The sequence below is a fragment of the Galeopterus variegatus genome, unplaced genomic scaffold, assembly GCF_000696425.1.
Source record: "Galeopterus variegatus unplaced genomic scaffold, G_variegatus-3.0.2 Scaffold998, whole genome shotgun sequence".
Taxonomy (NCBI): Eukaryota; Metazoa; Chordata; class Mammalia; order Dermoptera; family Cynocephalidae; genus Galeopterus; species Galeopterus variegatus.
The window spans coordinates 346,695-372,043 of NW_007727109.1; the positions used below are offsets into that span (position 1 = coordinate 346,695).

The following is a 25,349-nucleotide window of genomic DNA, read 5'->3' on the forward strand; positions in this document are numbered from 1 at the left end:
TCAGAGTGAATTTAAAATGGCTAAAGTGTTTAATTACAGAACAGAGTTTAAGTAACATAGAGTAGTACATGATTGAAAGTTTTCAGAACACATTTAAACATACCATCTAATATTTAATATGGCTTAGTTGCATGTTTGTTCTACCAGGGAACATGTGAAAAGCCCCACTATGTGTCTGTAAAATTACTTGAGTCAATTTCAATGAACATTGCAGCAGTTATTAAATTGTATTTTACATGACTAAGAATTTGATTTCTCTGGCATACATTTTTGTTTTCATGGTGAGCACATTTCCAAAGACAGGGACTTGATCAGTATGGGGAATTGTAGAACTTCTTTGGATGCCAGAAAAAATTTTTCCTCTCATCATTGGAAACATTACTGAGTTTCTTGGCTGTCACTCTGGAATCTGGAATTTGGAGTCTTTCCACTGGTGATGTTTATAGCACCAGAAACAAAAGCGATGGTACCATGCAGATAAGTTTATCAATATGTAGCCTTTGACCTTATTGCTGATATTAATTTACATAATATTATACCTTTCATTTTGGCTCTTTTTAAGGCCTTTGATGTGAATTATATGTAAGAATGATTTTTAACAGTATGCATCTAAAAGGCCTATAAGAAAGAAAATACCATACCTTTGTCCTGTACTTTTGAAGTTATTTAAGCGTTTTATAAGCAAATATGTTCTTTTATTCTCATTTCCTGCTGTGACTTCTATAACTAAGAAATTTATGAGTAACATGATAATCTATCAACATGTTCATATAATTAGAGAGAAATTAAATATAAAGAATATTGAATTGCAAGTAAACAGCACTCCAACTCTAATCTTTATATGTGTTATAAACCAATAAACTATGAAGCAGTTTTCATTACAGTATTTCATAAAAAGAAAAGAAATGCTAATTTGATTTAGTATTTTTTTTTAAAAAAGCATTTATGGTATGGCATTTTTTGAATAAAGTTTCTGTTGTTTGTCGTTACAAATTTTTAAAGTTCTGATTTTTCATTGTCTTGAGATTTGAAAAGATATTGTTAAAAAATAATATGCAATACATGAGAATTTGGGTTGGAGCACTTTTCTTTAAATCATCCATAAATTTGAAAGATTTTTAAACAGTTTATGTACTGTGCGCATGGTTATATTCAGTCCTATTGGGATTTCAACACTTAGAATTAGTAACTAAATGTCTTTTTTGTTTTTGTGTTTTAATAAGGGCTAAAGCCATATTTTTACATTGGCTTGGGCAGAAAAGTGAAAGAGAATGCTCCACTTGAACCGATGTCAGCATCTGAAACAGATAACACAGAAGTGTTTTTCTATTATACGTGTTAAAACAGATAAACGTGCACAGCTGTTTCTTTCAAGAATCTTTGCATTTGCAGAATTAAGGAAGTCATGGTATTCAACCCACTCTCTTGTTGGAGACAAAAATATTATCCTGATGGGACCTCCTGGTGCTGGGAAAACAACAGTAGGCAGAATAATAGGTCAGAAACTTGGTTGTTGTGTCATAGATGTGGATGATGATATCCTTGAAAAAACCTGGAATATGAGCGTGTCTGAAAAATTACAGGATGTTGGTAATGAGCAATTTTTAGAAGAGGAAGGAAAAGCTGTGTTAAACTTCTCTGCATCTGGAAGTGTGATTTCCCTTACTGGGTCCAATCCAATGCACAATGCTAGCATGTGGCATCTGAAGAAAAATGGAATAATTGTATACCTGGATGTACCTCTAATAGACATAATTGGTCGTTTAAAATTAATGAAGATAGATAGGATTGTAGGTCAGAATTCTGCAACATCTATGAAAGACTTACTTCAGTTTAGAAGACAGTATTATAAGAAGTGGTATGATGCTCGTGTTTTTTGTGAAAGTGGGGCTTCCCCAGAGGAGGTAGCTGACAAAGTGCTGAATGCAGTTAAAAGATACCAAGATGAAGACTCAGAAACATTTGTTTCAACAAGACATACGTGGCATAAAGACTGTGAACAGAAGGATTCAACAAAATTTTTTAGCGAAGCTGTGATTGAGGGGTTAGCTTCTGATGGTGGACTCTTTGTTCCCGAGAAGGAGTTCCCAAAAGTAAGCTGTAGGGAGTGGAAAAGCCTAGTAGGAGCAACCTATATAGAAAGAGCGCAAATACTATTGGAAAGGTGCATACATCCTGCGGACATACCTGCTGCCAGATTGGGAGAAATGATTGAAACTGCTTATGGGGAAAACTTCACCTGCTCAAAAATTGCCCCTGTCAGGCACCTTTCAGGCAACCAGTTCATCTTGGAGTTGTTTCATGGACCAACAGGATCATTTAAAGATTTATCTTTGCAGCTTATGCCTCATCTTTTTGCACACTGTATTCCACCAAACTGCAATTATATGATACTTGTAGCTACTTCAGGAGACACAGGGAGTGCAGTCTTAAATGGTTTTAGTCGTCTTAATGAGAATGACAAACAAAGAATAGCTGTGGTTACATTTTTTCCTGAGAACGGACTTCAGGAGACACAGGGAGTGCAGTCTTAAATGGTTTTAGTCGTCTTAATGAGAATGACAAACAAAGAATAGCTGTGGTTACATTTTTTCCTGAGAACGGAGTAAGTGATTTTCAAAAAGCACAAATAATTGGCAGTCAGAGAGAAAATGGCTGGGCAGTAGGTGTCAAGTCAGATTTTGATTTTTGCCAGACAGCTATGAAAAATATTTTTAAAGATTCTGATTTTACTGGCTTTCTTACCATGGAATATGGGACAATCTTAAGTTCAGCTAATTCCATAAACTGGGGCCGACTGCTTCCCCAGATCGTTTATCATGCTTCTGCATATCTTGATCTTGTCAGCCAAGGATTTATTTCTTTTGGAAGCCCCGTAGATGTCTGTATTCCTACAGGAAACTTTGGTAACATATTAGCAGCAGTGTATGCCAAAATGATGGGAATCCCTATTCGAAAATTTATCTGTGCCTCTAATGAGAACCATGTTTTGACTGATTTTATAAAAACAGGACATTATGATCTAAGGGAAAGGAAATTAGCACAAACCTTTTCACCATCAATAGATATTCTCAAATCTTCAAACCTGGAACGACATTTACACTTGATAGCCAATAAAGATGGACAGTTAATGACAAAATTATTTAATCAATTAGAAAATCAGCATCACTTCCAGATAGAAAAGATTCTAGTTGAGAAACTTCAGCAGGAATTCATAGCTGACTGGTGCTCTGAGGGAGAGTGCTTAGCAGCTATTAACTCTACCTACAATACTTCGGGGTATATTTTGGATCCACACACTGCTGTTGCAAAAGTAGTTGCAGACAGAATGCAAGACAAAACTTGCCCAGTGATTGTCTCATCTACAGCTCATTACTCAAAGTTTGCACCTGCTATCATGCAGGCTTTAAAGATTAAAGAAATCAATGAAACGTCATCAAGTCAAGTTTATTTACTGGGTTCATACAATGCATTACCCCCACCACATGAGGCTTTATTAGAGAGGACAAAACAGCAAGAGAAGATGGAGTACGAAGTCTGTGCAGCCGATGTGAATGTCCTGAAGAGTCATGTGGAGAAATTAATCCAAAATCAATTCATATGAAAGTTTTCTGAGTAAAATATTTTTTTTTTCTGGTGATAAGCATGCAATAATCTCAAAAGTTGATTTGAAGTATAATAGCATTTTGTTTTTTATGTAAATGTCTCTGTGTTTTTTATCTTCTGAAATTTCAATAGCTTATTTTCTAAGAGTGAACACTGTACCTGCATTGTACCTCCTTAGATTTTAAAGTAGACGTGGCAAAAGGTAGCATAGTGCATGGACCCTTGTGCTAGCATGCTTTGCTTTGTGCTCATAAGGGATATGTTAGTTTCCACTCCCTTACCACCATTTTTAAGTAGACCAGAATGTCTGGTATTTAATTTGGCAGTTAAAATATTTAAGCACAGTTTTTATATACTACATCTGTAAGTATTTACTAGTTCTATATTGACTAGAAAGTTAATTTAAACTCAAAATAGCTAAGTTGTATGGAGGAAGTAGTAAGTTTATCAATTAAGATTAGAGCCAGTGTTTTTAACCCTTCTCAAACTCCATTTCGGACTACAATCAATGATGTGCATCCCACACTGTCCAAATAAGTGTTCTGTCCTTCACTCCCCTTTGAATGTTTGTTAGTTAGGGTGATGAAGTTAGAAAATCAAGACATAATTTAAATCCAGGATGTAACAGTCAACAGAACTACTTAGTGTATATAGAGGTAAAATTACCTACTTCAAGAGGAAAGTTTTCTGAAATTAAGAGTATTTGAATAGTCTTAATAGAAGTATATTTACAGTTATAGACAGCAGTTTTCCTTGTATTTGAAGTCCATTCCTATATAATTTGTCTATTGTCTCTTTTTCAATGACCATTGTCTTTTTTGGCAGATGAAACCACATACAACCAGTACACATGTATTTATATTCCTTTGTAGTAACAATACATTTTGACCGTGACTTACGTTTGTGAATTTAATGGATGTTTTATTTCCGAATTAAAGATTGTCACTGAAAGGACCTATTAGTGTTATGGACCACTGTCAACCACAAGATGGCATTCTTAACAATTGGGTTTTACTGATAACATTCTACTTCATTTTGTGGGGGAACTACCTCCATGAAGAAATATATTAAAAGTGATAATGATGAAAGCATTTTAATGGTTTAATGAACAGGAGGGATTTGTTTGAAAAAAATGTAAAAATTAAACCGATTTTATGTTAACATCAGGTCTCTGGCTTAGCTTCTAAAAGGTATGTTCTAAAACCAAAATTTGAAAACCAAGAATAATTATAAGAAAATAATGGAAGATTCAAAGTTCTACACCTATTCATGTATGTCTGGGTTTTTTTTATCATTTACTTTTAAGGGTATTTGTTTCAGTAGATGACATGTTTAGAAAATGCATCTAAATGTTCATTGTGCATGAGAATGCACTATTTTTCAGAAAGTGGGAGGGACAGTTAAAAAAAACAAAAACGTGATTTCCGCCCTCAAGAACTGTAGTTAATGAGACTACACATACTTAAATCATATACAACATGAGTTATTGCAAAATAGTGTGTGCATAAGTGTAAAATGAGTGATACAGCCAAGTGCTGTGAGATTTCAAAGAAAAGGATCACCATGGAATAGTCAGAAAAGATTTCACAGAGGACAGAACCTGAGGTGAGTCTAGAAGTATGGGAAGATTTTCTAGGTGAAAATGGAGGAGAACATTCTAGACAGAGAAGCTGAACTGCTCAAGAGTTCACCTGCATTTATTGGTGATCAGTTTGTTCTCATTGTCCCAAACAGTTATTTTAAGTCTCTACTTTTTCCTAAAACCAACCCTGGCCCTTCACTCTCAGTTAATAACCCTGCCGCATTCCAGTAGGAAGAAGTTACCGTATGTGACATCCCTCAGCATCCCATCATTAGTTGTGTAAAACTATCACACCCTGTTCTCTCCTTCCCTTTGAATCTGGTAGTTTCACTCTTTTCAAAGGCCAGTCTCTTAGGGGTGGCTTGGATCCTGTTCCCTTGAGCCTACTCAAGTAACTTGCTTCATCAGTTATCTCTTCTGTTTCTTGGACTTCACCCCTCTAATGGAGCCTTTCTTCCTACGGCATTTGATGCTCTCTTTTCATATCTTAGAAAGCATAAGGGCAAAATCTCTCTGAATATCCACACTTTTTCCAATCTACTCTTCCTTATGCTCCAATCAAGGTAAAGGTCTTCACAGAGTTGCCTACACATATGGTCTCCACTTTCTTACCTCTCGTTTTCTCCAGAGTGTGTAAAATATATGCACAGTTTAAGGATAAATAATAAAACAAGTACCTAAGTACTTACCACCTCACTTCAAAATATTTCTCATACCTTTGGTGCTTGCTGTGGTTTTTCTTCGATTACATTCACTTCTTTCCCAGAGGTAACCACTGTCCTAAATTTTCTGTTAATCATTACGTTTTTCATAGTTTCACATTGGGTAGTTGTGACTGTTTTGAATTTTATATAAATGGAATCATTATGTATTTTTTTATTTTATGACCTATTTTTTTTGCTCAGAAACTTCAAAATTCATCCATTCAGATGAATGAAGCCACAATTCATTGATTTTTATTACTAAATAATGTTGTATGAATACCAAAATCTGTCCATTTGCCAGTCAGTGGACATTTAAATTATCTAATTTTTATCAGTTCTCGTATCCAGTAGATATACTGTTTCTTAGAATTTGTGTTGAAAGTTAGTGAATATGCATTTCCAAACATTTGTGCTTCTTTCTAATAACATGCAAAAATAGTTTTAATATCTTGACATTATTAAAAGTGTATGTGGTGTTTGTAAAAGAAAAATTATCAATTTTCAGGCTATGGTTATAATTTCTAGCTTTCACTATCTTCAAAATTATTTTACAATATCATAATTATAGTGAATTTGTAAGATTTTTTAGAGAGATGGGATTTTAAAGTTACACATTAAAGGAAATCATAAAATATGTTTCCATCAAATAGAGTTTAGAAGACAGTAAATTGTATGAGGATCAAGTTAAATTTTAATAGTAATTCACTTTCAAAAACAATCAGTGATGGCAAATATTATTTCTCTCAATCTGCAAATCATAAACATTTTATCATTCAGACTATTTAATATTAGTTAAAAAAAAAAAAGTAACTCTTTCATGTGAATCTCAAACCAATGGAAACAGAATATTGTTTTTGTCCCCATCCAGGAACATGAACGAAATCTACATATGAAATAGTCATTTGTGTGGGCCACAACAGTGTACTCTAACCACTGAAAGCATTAGTTTTCTCTGTTGGAAACTTTAACTTTAAAAACAAATAGGCTCCTTCAAAAATAAATAAGCTTTCCTGACTTGAAAAAGCAAAGCCAAGAAAGTTGCCAATGTCTTCAAAGAAGGACATGTGAAAGACAAGAAATTAAATCAGCATGATTGATGAATAGCAATACTGTACCCTGATCAACTGACAGTATTTTAATCAGAGCCCTACGCCAAAATACAAGGATGGTTTAAGTTAGCTGTTTTTTTTTGAAATTCAGAAGTTTTTATCTTTCTCATTCTGAGTTCTGAGTTAGGCTTTTCTTCATCTTATTGGTACTAACATTTGTTTTCAGAAGTCACTGCTCTGAAGTTTCATTTGCAAATGTAGCACTACTTTTTAGGTTATCATTATTGACTTTATTGAGATTTTAATGGCCTATAAAATGCATAGTTCCTAACAGAAGGTAAGTTTCATTTACAAATATTAAGGGAGTTTATAATTTTAAATTACTTTAATCCACAATGGATTATTTTTTAATGAATAAGTTCTCATGTTTTGTGAATGAATTCTGAATGAATCCATTCAATACCATCTTACAGTAAATTTAATATTATCTGTGAGGTGTTTTTTTTTTTTTAAAAGGAAATGCTTTATTACCATTTTAAAAATGGAAACTTTGAAGTAAATATTCTAGAACTCATGAAAAATGCTGAAATAAGAAAAAATCTAAGAGCCATTTTAATCAATTAGAAGAAGTCAAAAAAAATTTAAACAGTGTTCTTTAAGGTGCAGATATCAACATATGTTAATTTTTAATGACTAATTATATTTCAGATCAAATTAGACTGACTTGTATTCATTATGACATTAAATTTTAATTTATAACTGTATGCCCACCAATAGGTTTTCTTTTGAAGCCACATAAAAAAATGTTGCTTGGAGTGTGGTTGGCAGCACATGCCCCAGATTCGCAACCCATGTTTATCATTTTCTTTAAAATTAAGGAATTATGCTTTAAAAAAGTTTTGTTTGCATCATTCATCTCATGTTCTCATTGAATAGATAGTATTTTGGGGGGGAAATATGTAAGATTTAAAGTTTTTATTTTAAGTTCTTAGAGGAAAGAACTTGAATATATTCACCTATTACCTAAGATACCTGTTCTTTGGTTACGTAAAATGGATAATCATCTAGTAGAACCTGAAATTAACATAAGGTTTTATTTCGATTTTCGTTCGGAAAAAATTTATTTTTCTAGGACATCTTTTTTTTCTTCATTGGTCTCAAAATTGGATTGACTTTTATTTCTCATCTAATTTTAGTTAGTGCCAATCTTTGTTAAAATAACATTGATTGTAATTATCAAGTGTTTTGTAAACATTGATAAATTACATAATCCTAAAAATACAGGGTGCACAGAATTAGAAAGAAAGGGGTAAGTAAGCTGATCTGGGGCTCAGAAGTGGAGGTGGGTAGTGGGATGAGATTAGCTGGCAAGAAGGAAGTCTTCGATATCCATAGGCTATGGTGTGTCAGTAGCTTTTTCGGAGGAAAATTCATCTTTGAATTTCTACTGTAGCAAACACAATGTAGTGATTACTAAATGTTTAGAAAGATCTTATTTTTTAATGCTAATTCGCTCTTTTCTGGACAATTGGTCTTGTAGGGATGGACAGAAAGCTATCTGCCACTGAAGGTTTGCTGAAAATGAACTGACAAAAGGCAGATTAATAGGAAAAAAAGGCATACAAAATGTACTTAATGAACAGGGGAAAATCACAGGAGAATGATTACTCAGTAACCCAGTGGGGTACAGATGCTTACATACCCTTCTTCAGGAAGGGGAGATGGGGGCAGGTGTAGAAGTAAATGATTTTCGGGGGAAATGAATGAGCCCGAAGGACAATGGCCTGAGACAAATTTTTTTGGCAGCTGGCAGGTAAGGGGATCTGAAACTGTGACCTTGGTGTTATAAGGCTGCACTCAAACCATTTCCCCCTCTTCTTTAGAAGCTTTTAGGATCTGCTTATGGCCAGGGTTCTAACATTTCATGACAGTATTTATTGGTATGGGTCCTTTTGATTATTCGCTTTGCTGTTGGAGCACATTGATGGGTCTTCTCAATCTGGAAATTCGTGTCCTTTAGCTCTGATAATTACTAAAAAAAAATTATTTTCTAATTTCCCACCTTCCCCTATTCTTTCTGTTATTTTTTCCTCAAACTCCGATTTTAGGGATTTTGAACATCCCAAAGTGATTTTGTGTGGTGTGGAAGACTGACCCTAAAAATAGTGGCCAACAGTACCTCCCAAATTTGTATGCACAAGCTGCTGCTCACATTGGCAAGTGAAGTTCATTTTCCCTTCCCTTGAATCTGAGCTGGTCTTGTGACTTGCTTGAACCAATAGAAAGTGAAAGAAGTGATATGGGATTCAAAGCCCAGGCTGTAAGGGGATTGGACACTTCTACTTCCTTTTTTTCTATAAAGAAGCTTGGAGTCGATCACTGAGTAATGAGAGACTGTATGGAAAGAGGCCTTGGAGGGTGAGAAGACATCTTGAACTATGAGCCCCTAACTGACTTCCCAGGTGAATGTAACTTTGTGATTGCCCTAAACAGAAGAGCAGAAGACATGCTAAGCTGAGCCCAATCAACCCAAGAATTGTGAGAAGTAATTTGTTTTAATCCACTAAATTTGGAGGTGGCCTGTCATACAATGTTAAATAACTGAAACATCCTTTTATCTCTACAATTTTTTTTTTTTTTTTTTTTTACCATTTTCCTTTTCTTTGAATTCATTTATCATTTTGGGGAGGAATTCCATTTTCTAGGTTTATTTCTCTTTTAACTCTTCTATTAAATGTTAAGTTGCCATTGTCATGTTTTGGTAACTAATATTTATTTTTAGTCTGAAAATTTTTACTAGCTTTATGTTCTTATTTCATGGATGCAAAAGTCTTTTATTTCTTTAAGGAATTTAAATACAGTTTAAAAATTCTTTTGAAATTTGTTTCTGTTTCTTCTGAAATCTGCTTTTTGTTTGTTTGCTTTGGTCTCTGTCTTTCCTGTTGAGACAGCCCTCAAGTGTTTAGTAATGTTTGTCTGTTATTCATATTTTTCAAATATTAAGAAACTAATTGGAAACTATTTCCTGAATGGGACTTGTCAGTCGCTGGAATTCACTGTAATCTGACTGGTCCGTTTCAGTGATTACCCTCAACTCTATCTGTAGTGCTTTTCTGTTGGGTTCTTTAGATTTCCTGGAAAGACATCCTCCAAGGAAATATGATCAGAGTAGAGAGAGATGGGGACTATGGATTGTTACCATTCAACATGTAGATTTTTCTGTATGGAATCTCTATTTTCTGTGTGGTATTTCTGCCCTCACCTGTTGCTAGTATCCCAGAATTTGAAGTCTCTCCAAAAAATATGCCTATAGTCTTAGTCAGCAATCACCCTGCTCTGTCTTTTTAGCAACTGGTCACTACACAACAAACTTGGCAGTCTCTCCCAAACTACTTCCAAACTACCATTTTGCTTCTTACACAGGCAGGCTGTGAATTTTCCAAGTTTTTATGCTCTGCTTCCCTTTTGATTATAAATTTCATCTTCAAGTAATTGTTTCTCACAGTTTAGTGTAAGCCATTAAAAGTAGCCATGCAATAGCCTAAATGCTTTGCTGCTTGGATATTTCTTGCACCAAATATTCTAATTCGTTGCTCTTAAATTTTGCATTCCATAAGCTCTCAGGCATGCACACAGTTCAGCCAAGTTTTTTTTTTTTGTCAATCTGTAACAAGGCCTTTACTCCAGTTTCCAATATCTTGTTTCACTGTTTCATCGGGAACCTTGTCAGAATGGCCTTTATTGTCCATATTTCTACCAGCATTCTGGTCATGACTGATTAAGTAATCTTTAAGAAGTTCTATACTTTTCCTAGTTACTTTGTCTTCTAAGCTCTCACCATAATCTAGGCTTTTTCTAGTCTGCTTCTCCAAATTCTTCCAGTCTCTGCCCATTACCCACTTTCAAAGCCGCTTGCACGTTTTCAGGCATTCTTTACGAGCAACATCTCACTCTTGGTACCAATTTTCTGTCTGAGGATTAAGTTTCAACATGAGATTTGGAGGAGACACTCAAACCATAGCACATTTCTACTGGATTGAGTGGCTTGATTAAAATGGTTCAGTTTCCCAACTTGACAAAATTTAAGATTATTCATATTTGTTTTGAATTTTATAAGGCTCAAGTCAAGTAGAAGAAGTTTTCATGAAATAATTTTACTTGCCCTTAATATTACCTTTTTTCTGGAACTGTCTCTCCTATTTGCCTGAGATTTTAAACATAATTGGTTGACATAATATTCAAAGTACTGCCAAATCAACATGGATCATTACCAGAAAATACATCATTTCTTCTTAATTCCACATATGTGTAGGGTTCTTTTCTATTATAGTAATGTAATTTAATTCTAAAAGATCCCAATAGCTTATTTTTTCACATTATTCTGTATATTTTCCAGAAAGAGTCATCAGTTCAAGAGACACCTCCTTTTCCCTTACATGTTATAGCCTTCTGTGAAGAAACGCAGAACATCTTTTGAAAAGTTGAATATAAAAATATTTTACTGACAGCAGAAAGAAGGAAAATATTAGTTTAAATCAGGTCAAGAGAATAAAATTTCTTTGACAGGCCAAAAGTACCAAGATGAAATTTTATTTTATAGAGAAAACAACGAAAGCTAAAATATCCTTTGAAATATGCAGGGCATTCTTGTCAAACAGGAAAAAAATGTATAGGAGCTTTATAATTTTGAAAACAATTACATATCTATTATTTTATTTGATTTTTCCAAGACCTCATAAAGGATGGTAGTGCCAAGTGAGAGGTCCAGAAATTACATTCCCCACCTCCTATATACACAGAGTTGATTAGACTTAGAAATCCTGTCTCCTGATAATCATAAGAGAATGTACAAACTGATTTATAATGGTTGATGTATTTTTCTAATGACCAGAGATTTGGTCTCCACTCAGGAATCTTCATCCCGTATACAAAGGTATCTAGGAAATGGAATAAAAAGTCTGTAGTTTACTTGATAAACATGAAGACAAACCAAAAAGAGAAAGATAGTTTTAAGGGATATTTTACTCACAATTACCTGCATCTATCCCACAATAAAGAATGCCTCTTTAGTAAACAGAATATTCTTATCTGTTTGACTCATGATCATCCTGCTCTGGACAGCGCTAGATACGCACTGCTAAATCTTGATCTTTGAGTATCAGTTCACTACACTTTGAGGTCACACACTGGATGAACGTGCTCCTTTTACAGATTTGTTATAAAACAAAATAGCATTGGTCCTTGGGAAGCTTATGGAGAAATTAGACAGGTAATTTAACTTATTATGACACAGTCGATAAATATTATGGTCAGAAAGACACAAATGTGGCATGCCCTGAGAAAGCTAGTTAGGTATTTGGTTTCACTTCAAACTTATGTTTTCAAGTATCTGTTTTACTTTTCTTTGGGGAGAGACCATAGTTTTGCACAGACCTCTGCACCACAAACATAGTGCAAGAAAGGATCAAAGCAGACATGTCTGCTGGCAAAGAATTATCTTAAGCAGTTCGGCCCTGACTTCAAACTTGCGTGTCTGAACTAGCGAAACAAAAACATGGAAACTAACCAAACTCACCCTTTTTAAAAGGCAGTTTAAAATCAGTTATTGCTGTTCTTGCATGTTCCTAGTATCTCAGCCTTCTCATTCCTAGAAGCTCATCAAAATAGTCCTCTCAAACACATACAGTACTGATAAACACAGTTTTCTCTGTCTGCAGTGTTCCTAATGATGTTTCAGTGTCCTTGAAAACCGGTGCCCTTGACAATTGCCTGGCTGACTCTAATCCACTTCAGGCTATGATGGTGTTTTAGACCTGAGGCTATGAGATGGAAGCCAAGAAGAGAGACATCAAAATCAGACTGAGGGACTAAAAAGATGTTCTAGAGAAGATGATCACATGAGAACCAAAGTTTAAGTCAAGTGACAGTTACAAAGGCAATTGGTAGCTGGAGGAAACAGCATAGCATGGAGTATGGTATGTATGGTTCAGTTTGCCTGGAACAAAGAGTGTCTACGGGGTTGTGGAGATGAAGCTAGAAAATCAGGCGGGATCCATGAGTTTACACCTTTCTGAAAGCCATGAGGTGTCACTGAAGGATTTAAGTAGAATACTATAATCTTTATTTTAGAAAGATCATGTTGACAACTGGGCGAGAGTACAAATAATTAGATTCTTGGGCCTGAGACCAGTTAGGAGACCAGAGCATGCACTGAAGGGGTGGAACCAGAAAGGAGTGGGCAGTTTCAAGAAATATTTAAGAAGTGGCTTTGTAGGATTTGATAACAGGTTAGATGAAAAGGGCATGGAGAAAGATTCTGGCTTGGAAAATACATGGATGGTTTTACCATACAAAAAGATAGAGAAAATAGAAGGAGATGAGGATTTTGTGAGGAATGGAGGAAGAGATGTTGATTGTTTTGCATGCCTAACTCATCAAACATTTAAGTTTTGCTTTTATCTTCTGTTACATCTTAAAATAAATGGTTTCTAAACTCTCTTCAAGGAAGAGAAAGCAAAGCTACTCAATTACTAACAAAAGCATCTGGGGATTCAGAGAACTTTTACCTCCAAGCAGATAAATTTCTATTTCTTTTTCTAACTAACTTCTAAACCTGTCTTGCTCTTTTTTTTTATTGCCTTTCCTTATCATGTTCTACCAAAATGACTTTCTAAATCCCTCCTGTCTACTTATCAACATTTTCAAGTTGCAATTTGGGATTTACTTTGCTTCTCCACTATACCTATACATTTTAGCTTTAGCATTTACATGCTGTTTATAACTCCTCTATGGTTAACTTGCTAGATTCCTCGTTTTCTTTCTTATAACTAGTTATCATTTCATGATTTAATTATGTTTCTTCAGAAGTTCAAATTTCTTGGCACCTGCCAGAGTGTATATTATTGTTTAAAGGGTAAATTCTTAGTGATTGACTTTTTGCTATATTTCATTCTGATAACGTAAAATAGATTCCACAATAAACTTGAATTTTAAGCTTGTTGGGAAGTCTTAATGGAGCATTTTAACTTGCAATCACTTTTTTTCTTTCTTTTTTTTTCACAGTCACTTTTTTTTTTCTCTCTATTTTCTTTGTCTTTTTTTTTTTTGGCAGTCACTTTCTAAAGTACATAATACATTTCAAATTCTCTCTGGGCGCCATTTTTCTCCAATATTTACTTCTATTTTTTTTTTCCTATAGGATAAGAGATCATGGGAAATGATAGTTTCCTTTCAAAAGGATCTGTTGTTTTACTTTTTTGGTGATCAGGAAAAATGCCAGAAGTCTGATAGCTGTCTGAAATATTTCCTTGAAATTTATGCTTTAAGTTGTCGTGGAACAGTGTTATGTCCCCACTTCCCAATCTCTGTTACGGTGCTGAATGTTCTTATATTTGTGATTTCCACTTAAAATAATACAGGAATTAAGCATTTGACATTTGTTTAAGTCTTCGGAGACTTAGGCTTAAAATGTAAAAGACATCTTTCTCATCTCTTTAAACGTCTCTTTAAACGTTTCTTAATCTGTAAAATTGATATATACTTGATATGGGGATCTGACAAAAGAATGTGTGTGAGGAGATTTTTAGAAGAATACATCATATTATTCTTATGGATGCTGTTACTATTACTGTCTTAAATTTTGAGAGAACTTGTAGTAGGAGAACAGTGATCTCTTTAATTGAAGTTTCCTTCCTGGGAATGATGATTTTAATGTATCCCAGAAGAATCCCTGTTTTAGGTTGATTTTTGAAATAAATGCCAGTTATTGACACTGAAATAGAACAGGGAAATATGATCTTAAATGTGCACTTTAGTTTCAAACTATGTTTTTCTATAGTTACTGAATGGTATCAGTTTCTCATAATGCCAGATATATAGAATGACTTGGAATTTGCTTATTTAGGATTTGAAATGAGAAAAAATAGTTTTCAAAGGTAGTATAAGTTATTTGATAAGAATGTGTATACAGAGATTACTGAGATTACTTTGATAATTTGTTTGCACGGTGGATGTCTCTACAATAAACTTAAGACTTTTACTGCCATGAGTTATGATAGTCATTTTAGCAGAACATTACTTTAAATTATTTACTCCATTACTGTGGATTTTTCAAAAATACCTTTGTGAAATGGATTTAAGGCTACATTACAATTTTAAGTGCCAGAATAATAATGCTTTAAAATGTTTTTCTTATAATAGAATCTTGATGACTGATGCCTACTTGGAAAACAAATTCATTAAGCTTTGCTTGATAGCTCAATTCAGTCTTTTTAATAGGGACAGTTTTGCTCTTGTACTCTCATTCAAAATGCTCACAAATGGTCCTGACATTTGCTTATTCTCTAGCTATGCAGTATGTAAATTGGTGCCAAGACTTTTAACTGAAAGATATTATTTCAGTCACCTATTGCTTTATAACAAACTACCACCAAAGTTAGTGGCTTAGAATAACCACCAGTCACTGATGACCTGGTGGATCACAAGTTCAGGCAGAGCTCAGTGGAGATGGCTCATCTTTCTTCCACGTGGTACCAGCTGAGAAAGCTCACTTGGAACTGGAGGATCCGACACAGCCTCCCTCCCAAGTCTTGGCCTTGCTGCTGGGTGTTGGCTGTGGTGCGTGCCTCTTTTCTCCTCCGTGTGTCCTCTCTCTTCACATGGTCTTCCACCCTACCAGGCCTCTCTCCTCATGTGATTTCTGTCTCCAGTAGGGTAGCTTTTACATAGTTGCTGGGTTCCAAAAGCAGAAGCAGAAGCTAAAAGGTTGCTTGAGGTATAGACTCAAAAATCCCAGAACGTCATTTCCACTACATTCTATTGGTCAAAGCAAGTCACAAAGCCAGCAAAATTCAAGCTATAGGGAAATAGATTCCCCTTCTTCATGGGAGGAGTGGCAAAGTCACATGACACAGGGGCATGGACTTGGGACCATTTTAAACATCCTACCATAGTAATAGTAAATGGGCTTTTCAAGAGGAACTCGCTTAAGTGAGTAAAGACATGGCTTGGCCATGATTTGAGAATTTTAATGCCGAAATGAACTAATGTTGAAAATAACACTAATTTCTGAACCTGACAGTATTTTTCATTTGGTCTCTCTTCCTTCGGCAAATTTGGGATACTGTCTTTCTTACCTTAGTGAGAACTTGCTGTGCATAAATTCAGAAAATATATAAGTTCCTGCCTTCTAATAGCCTGCTTTTCAGATTTCACAAGATTGTGGACATTTTTCTATGTCAGTAAATATATAAGCAAGATTTTAAATGGCTTCAAAGTAGTTTACATATATGTACAAATAATATATTTAATTGCTTCTCTACTGATAAGTATTTATTTATTTACAGTTTTTGCTGTTTTAAGCAACACTATGATGAGCATCCTTATGCATGTATTTGAAGTCACTTTTTTTATTATTTATTCATGACAAATTCCTAGAAGTAGAATTCTAAAGCACACAGACAATTAAAAATTTGATGCTGTCCTTCGGAAAAGTTGTTCCATTGTCTTCTGGTTTCTATGGTTTTGATGAAAAACTACAGTCATTCAGATCATTGTGTCTTTTGTTTCCCAGCTGTTTTCAAGGGTTTTTTGGTTTGTTTTCTTTTGTTCACAGTAGTTGAATTATCATGTGTCTAGCCATGACTTTCTTTGAATTTATGTTGTTTGGAGTTTGTTAAGCTTCTCAGATCTATGAATTAATGTCTTTCACCACATTTTGGTAAATTTTTGGCTATTTCTTCTTCAAATATTTTTTTTCTGTCCCAATCTCTTTCTCTTGCCTTTCTAGAATTCCAGTTACATGTATATTAGACATTTTCATGTTTTCACATAAGTCCTGAGGCTTTATTTTTCTCTGTTCTTTCTTATAGTCTTTTTCTCTCTGTTCTTCACATTAAGTAATTTTGATCTCCTGCCAAGTTTACTGACTTGTTCCTCTGTCATCTCCATTCTCCTTATGAGCCCATCCAGTGACTTTCTTATATCAGTTATTATAGTTTTCAGTTCTAAACCTTCCATTTTTTTCACTGTTTTTATTTCTCTGTTATGATTTCCCATTTTTTGAGGGACAGTCGACAAGATAACTGGCCTGTACTCAAAAATTCCAAGGTCATGAAAGACATAAAAGACTATGGGACTATTAAACATTAGAGGAGACAAAAGAGACATGACAATTAAGTGCTGCTTGCGATCCTGGAATGGATCCTGGATGAGACATTATTTTTCTTTTGATTAAGACACATCAGTGGATTGATTGCAAAATTTGAATGTCTGTAGGTTAGAAAAGAGAATTATATCAAGGTTAACTTTCTGAGTTTGATAATTGTGATGTGATTATGTAAGCAAAAGCCCTGATTATTAAGAAATTCACACTGAAGTTTTTAGAAGTAAAGAGGCATCATATCTACAACATACTCTGCAATGTTTTAGAAAAAAATTATTTTATACAGAGAGAGGGAGTGAGAGAGCAGGGAGGAGGGAGAGATTGAGAATGTGGGAAGATGTTAACATTTGGGCAATCTAGGTAAAGAGCATATAGAAATTTCTTGTACCATTTTTGAAAATTTTCTATAAGTCTGAAATTAGTTCAAAATACAAAGTTATAAAAATCCTCAAGATAATGAAAATTAAGGACTGACTTACAAACTATGTAAGATGGAAGAGCTCTAAAGAGATATAAATATAATGCATGATCTGGACTTACTCTTGACCCTATTTAGGAAATTATCAGGACAATCAGCCAAATTTGAGAGGAATATTTGTGTTTTGGTTTTTGGTTTTTTTTTCCTTGTTTCGTGACCGGCAACGGATCGCAACCCTCAGTGTCGCGCCCGTACCAGACTGGGACCGGCAATGGGATCGCAACCCTCAGTGCTGCGCCCGCACCTCGCTCAGCCAGTGAGCGGGAACCGGTCTGTATGTGGGATCCAAACCCTCGGCGGGAGTGCCGCCGCGCTCCCAAGCGGCGCACTGTAGCAGTGCACCACCGGGCCAGCCCCTGAGAGGAATATTTGGATGAGATGATAGTAGCATATCAGAGTTAATTTCCAGATTTTGATGGTTGTGCTATTGTTGTATATGACAGTGTCATTGTTTTTCAGAAATACACACTGAAGTATTAAGGTGTAATAAGGCACCAAACTAGAGCTGGGAAATTTGAAAAGAGAAAAATAATAATTTACTATTCCACTACTTTAATGTAATTGCCATTACCATCTTTTTTTTCCTTTCTGTGTATTTTTTTCTATATATATAGAAAAGAAAGCAGCACTTTTAATTTTAGTCAACGGTCAAACTGTTTTTTCTACCCTGGAGTTTCTCAAAACCACTGAAATAATATAATACAATGTAGTGAAATAAATCTAAAATACAATTAGTTACACATTTTTCCTTTTTTTTTTTTTTTTTTTTTTTTTTGTGACCGGCAACGGATCGCAACCCTCAGTGTCGCGCCCGCACCTCGCTCAGCCAGTGAGTGGCTGGTCTGTATGTGGGATCCGAACCCTCGGCGGGAGCGCTGCCGCGCTCCCAAGCAGCGCACTGTAGCAGTGCGCCACCGGGCCGGCCCTAGTTACACATTTTGATATCAATAGAATTGTGTGAAATCTTATTTATGTTCTTATTTATTTATTTATTTAAATTATTCACATTGCAGTAAACTTCTTTTTACGGTTCCATTCCTTCTCCACCTCCAGCCTCTTATCTATGTTCTAATTTAAGTTAATTTTAATTTGTTCAATTTCCAATTAATATTCAGTCATTATTCATACCTTTCTTCATCCTTATTCCTCTGTATGTAACATTTTTTCTACTGTATATAATATCTTTTTGCATTGGTTGCTTTCAAGAGTCTCTATCTTTGATTTTTAGAAGTTTAACCATAGTATGCCTACAAGTATTTTTCTTTTTATTTATAGTGATTTGGGTGAGCTGAAGTTCCTGGATCTGCAGGCTAATACTTTGGATCAAATTTGGGTGTTTTTCAGACATTATTTTTTTTTAAATAATTTGTCTTTTCTATTCTCTCCTCTCCTACTGGGACTCCAGTTATGTGTTCATCAGACTACTTGACAAGGTCATCAAGGCCCTGTTTACTTTTTCTGTGTCTTTTCTTTGATCTATAGTTTAGATAATTTATATTGACTGGTTTTTAGCTTACTGATTTTTTTCTTCTGTAGTGTCCAATCTGTTGTTAATCACATATAATGAAATTTTAATTTGGATAGTCTATTTTTTTTTTTTTTTTTTTTTTTTTTTTTTTTTTTTTTTTTTTTTTTTTTTTTTTTTTTAGTTCTAGGATTTTTATTTAACTCTTTTTATATTTTCTATCTCCTAAAAATCTCCGTCTCTTTGCTCATTGTAGCATATTTTACTGTAGATTTTAAAACATATTTATTAGAGTTTTTAAAAAGTTTTTGTCCACTAATTTAAACATCTGGGTCATTTGTTTCTATTGACAGGTTTTCTCTTATGGGTCGCATTTTCATATTTCTTCTTATATTTAGTAATTTTTTATTGTATACCAGAAGATAGTGGATAAATCAGTGTAAAGCTCCTAAATTCTATTATCTTCTTTTGAAGAATGTTAAGTTTTGTTCTAGCAGGTCTTTAAATTGTTTCCATATAATCTTGACTTTGCAGAAGTTTGGTTTTAGGCATTATTAGGGTAGGTATATTTTGGTTTTACTCTGAGTGCTTAAGAGCTGGAATGTAAATCCTATAGAACTGGAGGGTAGACTTTACTCCCGAAGTGTGGCCCTTCTGAGGTTTCGGTGGACAGTCCAAGTGTTTGTAAAGCCCCCTTTAACTTGACACAGGGTTGTGAACTCCCTTTGTCTTGCCTGCAATAGGCGGCTGCTAAAATCTCTGCTCAGTTCTTTCCAGTTTCCAGCTATTGTTTTCCCTTGGGGATCCTTGGAGCTTTCCCTTGCACATGCTTCATTCAAGGGTCTGCTCTGCCTGCATTTGAAGGTAGTTTATGCACAGATTTTGGGGCTCATCTCTATCATGGCTTTCCTTCTTTCTGGAATTCGTATCCTCAGTTTCTAACCACTTTAGCAGCTCCTGACTCCATCTCTGATTCCTCAGGCCTATAAAATGGCTGCTTTCTTCTTGACCTTTATCCATTCATGCCTCTCAGTGTGAAGAATGCTCTCAGGAAAAACTGGAATAAACATGGATCTATCTCATCCAGCGTAGTTGCCTTATTTCAAAGGTTGAAACCCTTCGTTTCTTCCTACTTTTATTCACTCTCCATTACCTTTAAATGGCTGTTTGATTTATTTTTATTTTGTCTAGAGTTTATAATTTATATTCGTAGGTGGGTTAGTCTGATGATAAGTTACTTGACCTTATGTGAAGCAGACACAATGAGCAGAATGAGGCTAGAACCTGTTGATTTCCTCCAGTGTATTTTTACTACATGATGCATCTGTCCTGAGCTTTTCTTTTCTTTTCTTTTTTTTTTTCTTTGAGGGTCAAATTTCTATTCCTTGCCAAAATAAAATGAAAATATGGTATTAACATAATGATTTTTAAAATGTAATTTGTAGTTGTAAGAAAAATAATATGAATTTCTTCCTAAAGAAAAAAAAACTCTACAAGGAATAAAATAGCTTCAAATATTTGTAAAATATAATATATTAGAATAAAAGTATAAAAATTCCTGATAGAATTCTGATTAATGAGCATGACTTTGTAAATCAGACATTATTTTCAGAAATTTTTCAAATTAGTTATTGGTGTGATTTAGCATTGATTAAGATTAAAATTTTCTGGGCCGGCCTGGTGGCGCACTGGAGAGTGTGCCGCTTAGGAGTGTGGCGGCACTCCCGCCGAGGGTTCGGATCCCATGTGGAGACCAGTTCCCGCTTACTGGCTGAGCGCGGTGCAGGCGCAACACCGAGGGTTGTGATCCCGTTACCGGTCAGTAAAAAAAAAAAAGACAAAAAAAAAAAAGGAAAAAAAATTTTTTTTCTCATTATCCTTCTGGTCAACAGTAAAAGAATTAAAAGAAAAAAATTTCAAGAGGATGTAGAACAATGCTTAACAAATGCTATGTGAGGTTTATTAACTATTATGATTCAATACAGCTATTTTCTCTTCTTCACAGAAGAAATGGGATATGGGATGTCTCCTGGTGGAACAATCAGAATGATATTAGAAGCCATACCTTTGCAAAACCACAATGATGTATTAAAAGCTTAAGTACAGCCTATCAAGTTCAAAATTAATCTCACTTATTAAGAAAAATAATTCATGGGGCCAGCCCGGTGGGGCTGCACTGGATAGAGCGCCGCTTGGGAAGCGCGGCGGCACTCCCGCCCGAGGGTTCGGATCCCACATACAGACCGGTTCCCGCTCACTGACTGAGCGAGGCGCGGGAGCAACACCGAGGGTTGCGATCCCGTTGCCGGTCCCCGGTCCGGTACGGGGGCAACACTGAGGGTTGCGATCCGTTGCCGGACACGGAAGAAGACAAAAGACAAAAAAAGAAAAAGAAAAAGAAAAAGAATTCATGACCAATAGTACCTACAGGCTTTTGATGACAGCAGTATATCAATCATTAGAACCATCGCCTTCATTTTTCATGTGGGTGGTAAGCCATAATGCCATAATTTAATTTTTTTCTTTCATTTGATAATTTCTAGAATATCCTGGAGATGAAAAACTTCTCCCATATTCTTGATAAAGGTAGCTGTGCAGCTAGATCATCTGCATGTAAATCCTGACTCCAACACTAGCTTTGAGATTTTGGGAAAGTTACTTAATCTCTCTGTGCCTTGGTTCCTTCATCTAGAACATACGTATAAAAATACCTGCCTTATTAGATTGTGAAGATAACATGAGATAGTGCGTATAAAGCACTACAATCCTTTGCTTTCTGCAAAATATGGCCCTTTCATAGGATAAACCTAAAATAATCTTTTTCCTTAAAATGTTGAAATCTCAACTATAACTTTGCATTAACAGATGGACTTTTAATCAAACTCTGCTCTGTTGTATCCCAGCCAAAGGGTTTATTTACTAAAGTGCCCAAAGAATTTTGTTAAATGGTTGCTGTACTTGAAAGTACTATATGTTAGTTTCCAACTCCTAGAAATTCAGAATGTTTAAGCAGAAACTATTTTATTTAGGAGGACAAAATGAGAATTTGTCATTTGCAAGCTAATTTGTGGCATGGGCCAAATCAGTAGACTTACTTCACTTTTTATGAAATGAAATGAGTTTTTGGCAACAAGATTCAGGGTAATTGACTCTGAAGTTGCTGGCAGTTTAAGCATTTTCTCTCCAAATTCTTATAGTTCACAGAACGGAAAAACACCATTTTTATTTTATAAATTTAATCCAACATAAACACAAACTTTAAGGACTTGTTCAGGCATGCTAATTACTCTCTTCAATTTTTCCATGATAAGACTATTATTGGATGTCGGCAAGCAGGATGAAACCTCAGGAGCACATGAGGCCACTGGAAAATGCTCCATTGTCTCTCATTCTTTCTGGGTCACTCAGTATTTGATTATCCAGACTAATTGTAGGCAGGGAAAGCATGAATAATTGAATTGTACAGACAAGCTCTTGTACCTTATTTTGGCTGAAGACTTCCACCCTTCTTCTCAAACTTATTTTCCAGAAGAGCTAACAAGTAAAGTAAAATGATTAGGTTCCTGTCCTTGCTCTATTTCCTCTGTCCTTTCAAAGTATTAACAAATGGCAAAACATGTCCCTCCCAAGTTTCCCATTCCCCCTGCCATAAAGAAGTGGTATCAAGAATGAGGAAAGAAAGTAAAGGTCTAAGGTAATAATTCCCTGAATAAAGTAGACTTGCCTGTTCTAGAACTTTCTGGTTATAAAAAGGAAGACAGATCTTGAGCTTGAGGCTGGCTTCTTGCTTTTCCTTTTCTTGATCATTTTCCAACAGTTTTAAAGGCTGTCCCCCCCCCCCCATTTTCCCATTATAGGTTTTTTTTGGCACTTCAGAAGTAACGATGGAAGTAAACATTTAACAGATGGTCTCAGCAGTTTCCCCAGCATACACACATAGCACAGAAGGAAAGCATATATAATGGAGTTGTTTAGACTTTATTTTAATTTGTCTTATTTTCCACAGAATATTCTTCCAGTCACAATTTTTTTGTGGTAGTTTCTGCTTTTTGTCTCTGTGGTTCCTTACGTACAGTTTCTGAAGCATTCTTCAAGGTCAAGACCCTGTGCCTCCCCAACCCTTCCTGTATACCACAGAGAAAAGTGTGTCATACTATTAGTAAAAATGGCTTCACCACAGCCTCTCTGAATAGTTTCTGTGGGAAAAATTAGGAGAGCCGCACATCTGCATCTGGTTCTCATAAAACCACAGGTCATGGGGTGGAAGAAAGCCAAGAAGAGGAAGGGAAGAGTTGAGAGAATACGCTGAGGGCTTTCAGCTGGTAAGCGGTAGAACAAGTAAAACCGAGGGTAGAAGTGTCAGTCTCAGGAGATAAGGGTAGACAAAAGAGGTATGTTAGGTGGGAGTCTATCTCCACACGGCCTGGAGATGATATATGGGTTCAAGGCCAGGATTTTCACCAACATAAAAGGGTACGTAAGTCTTATTAGTTATAGAAAGCAAAGCTGAGTTCTGAATGTGACCAGTCCAAGACGTGAAGGAACAGGCAAAGCACAGCAGGTCAAGGTCTACATCAGGAAGAACAATCAAGAAAGAAAACCAAGCCTAAGCCCCAGTCAGGGGACTCACCAAGCAGAAGATGCTGGTGAAAAACAGAGTCCTGCATGGGCAATGGCCCGAACCAACGCTAAACCAAATTAGATTCAATTCATGTGCCACGGTCTCAGATAGCTGTTCTCGGCCCTTTTATGACTCTTCAAGGGGTATGATCAGTGAGGGTTTCATGACCTGCGGGAGTCAACAAGAGGCAAGGGATCCTTCCAAAGTCGTTCTCAGATGTTGGAGCCTCTTGCGATGGAGGTCTTTTTGCATATCGTTACCCCATTGACTTGGGGTAAGGGTAAAACTTCATTTTTTTTTTTTTTTCCTTAAAGGCAGATACAGATCAACTTGGAAATGTCGAGTGTTAAAGGAGAAAGGGAGGAAATGGAAATGGAAATGAAAAGAAAGCAGGAAGGAGAAGGCATTCAGTGAGTGCATCCTAGCAGGCCGTACATACAGGATGTGATTAACAAGACTGGCTTTGGAGTCACAATGCCTTTATTTAAATGCTATCTCTCTACCATTCGCTGGCAAGATATTGAACCTCTTTATGTCTTATCTGTAAAGTGAGGATAATAAAGCATCTGTCCTCATAAGGTGTTGGGAGGATTAACTTTAAACTGCTTAGTAGTATCTTGTATAAAGTAGGTGCTCAATACATTTTTGCTGTTATTTTGTTCTCTAGCGATATATTCTTGCAGATAATTATTGATCTACGATGTGCTGGGCACTTTGCTAGGTGCTAGGGAAACTATGGTAAACAAAAATACATATAATTTCAGGAGGTAATAAATAAAAAAAATTTGGGAATCTAGATTAGGGTCTGTAAATAAAAACTTATGGAAGGTAAAAAAATGTCAACTTGAGTGACACAAAATGTTGGGAGATATCATTCCACTAGTGGAGCTGTGAAAATAGAGTAAGGGCATCTTGGAGGGAGCAGTAAGAGAAACCGTGTCATCATGAGAACCACATTATACTAATGACAAGGAACAAGTGGTGATAGGAATGTGCAAAGGGGACAGTAAAACCCAGTATTAAATACTTGCATTTATGAAGAATTTCTTAAAATGGGTAACAGTGTCAAAATGAACAAAGGGACTTCTATGAAACCAACCTTCCCTCTGAGAGCTGGACAAAGTATTAAAAATCTGCTTGATTGTAGAGCTACCATGGCAGTGAGGTTTTGCTGGGCAAAAATCCAAAACAGAAGGGACCCTGAGAGAAATGAGAGTATTGGTGCCACAATTGCCCCTGAAGTCTTTCTGACTGTGGAAACCATAGCTGAGAGGCTGAGCAAAGCTTTTGTTAGATTCATAGGGTGGGGAAACAAAAATTGGAAAAATAAACCCATGGGATAAAGTTCAGCGTCCCAAGGAAAAGAGGCCCTTGTAAGTACCCCAGGCTTTCAGTTGGGAACCTCAATGTAGGTTTAGCTATTAATGGACTTTAGTTGTTCCATAGAAATTTCAGAGTAAGTCTGTTGAGCTCCTTAAAAAAATTCTAGTCAGAATTTTTATGCATTGAGTACATTAATTTGGGAAGAATTGGCATCTTTATAATAATAAACTACTCTTTCCAAGAACATGGAATATGTCTCCATTTATTCAGATCATCTTTTATGTCCTTTTAAGAGTTTTACAAATATCTCCTTAGAGATCTTATATTTTATTGGTTAAGTTAATCTCTAAATATTTTAT

General features: G+C 35.5%; 1 protein-coding gene across 2 annotated transcripts in view; it reads left to right on the top strand.

Moving 5' to 3' along the window:
- Positions 1 to 4,767, top strand: part of THNSL1 (threonine synthase-like 1 (S. cerevisiae)) — an 11,930-nt gene extending 7,163 nt beyond the window's left edge. Inside the window, exons 3-4 of one of the 2 annotated variants that reach the window (XM_008574107.1) lie at positions 1,224 to 2,493; positions 2,595 to 4,767. In XM_008574107.1, the coding sequence (XP_008572329.1) occupies positions 1,272 to 2,493; positions 2,595 to 3,604 (2,232 nt within the window). In that variant the 5' untranslated portion in view covers positions 1,224 to 1,271 and the 3' untranslated portion in view covers positions 3,605 to 4,767. Of the gene's footprint in view, positions 1 to 1,223; positions 2,494 to 2,537 lie in introns of both variants that reach the window. The other variant, XM_008574108.1, reaches the window with a different exon arrangement.
- The last annotated feature ends 20,582 nt before the right edge of the window (positions 4,768 to 25,349 follow it).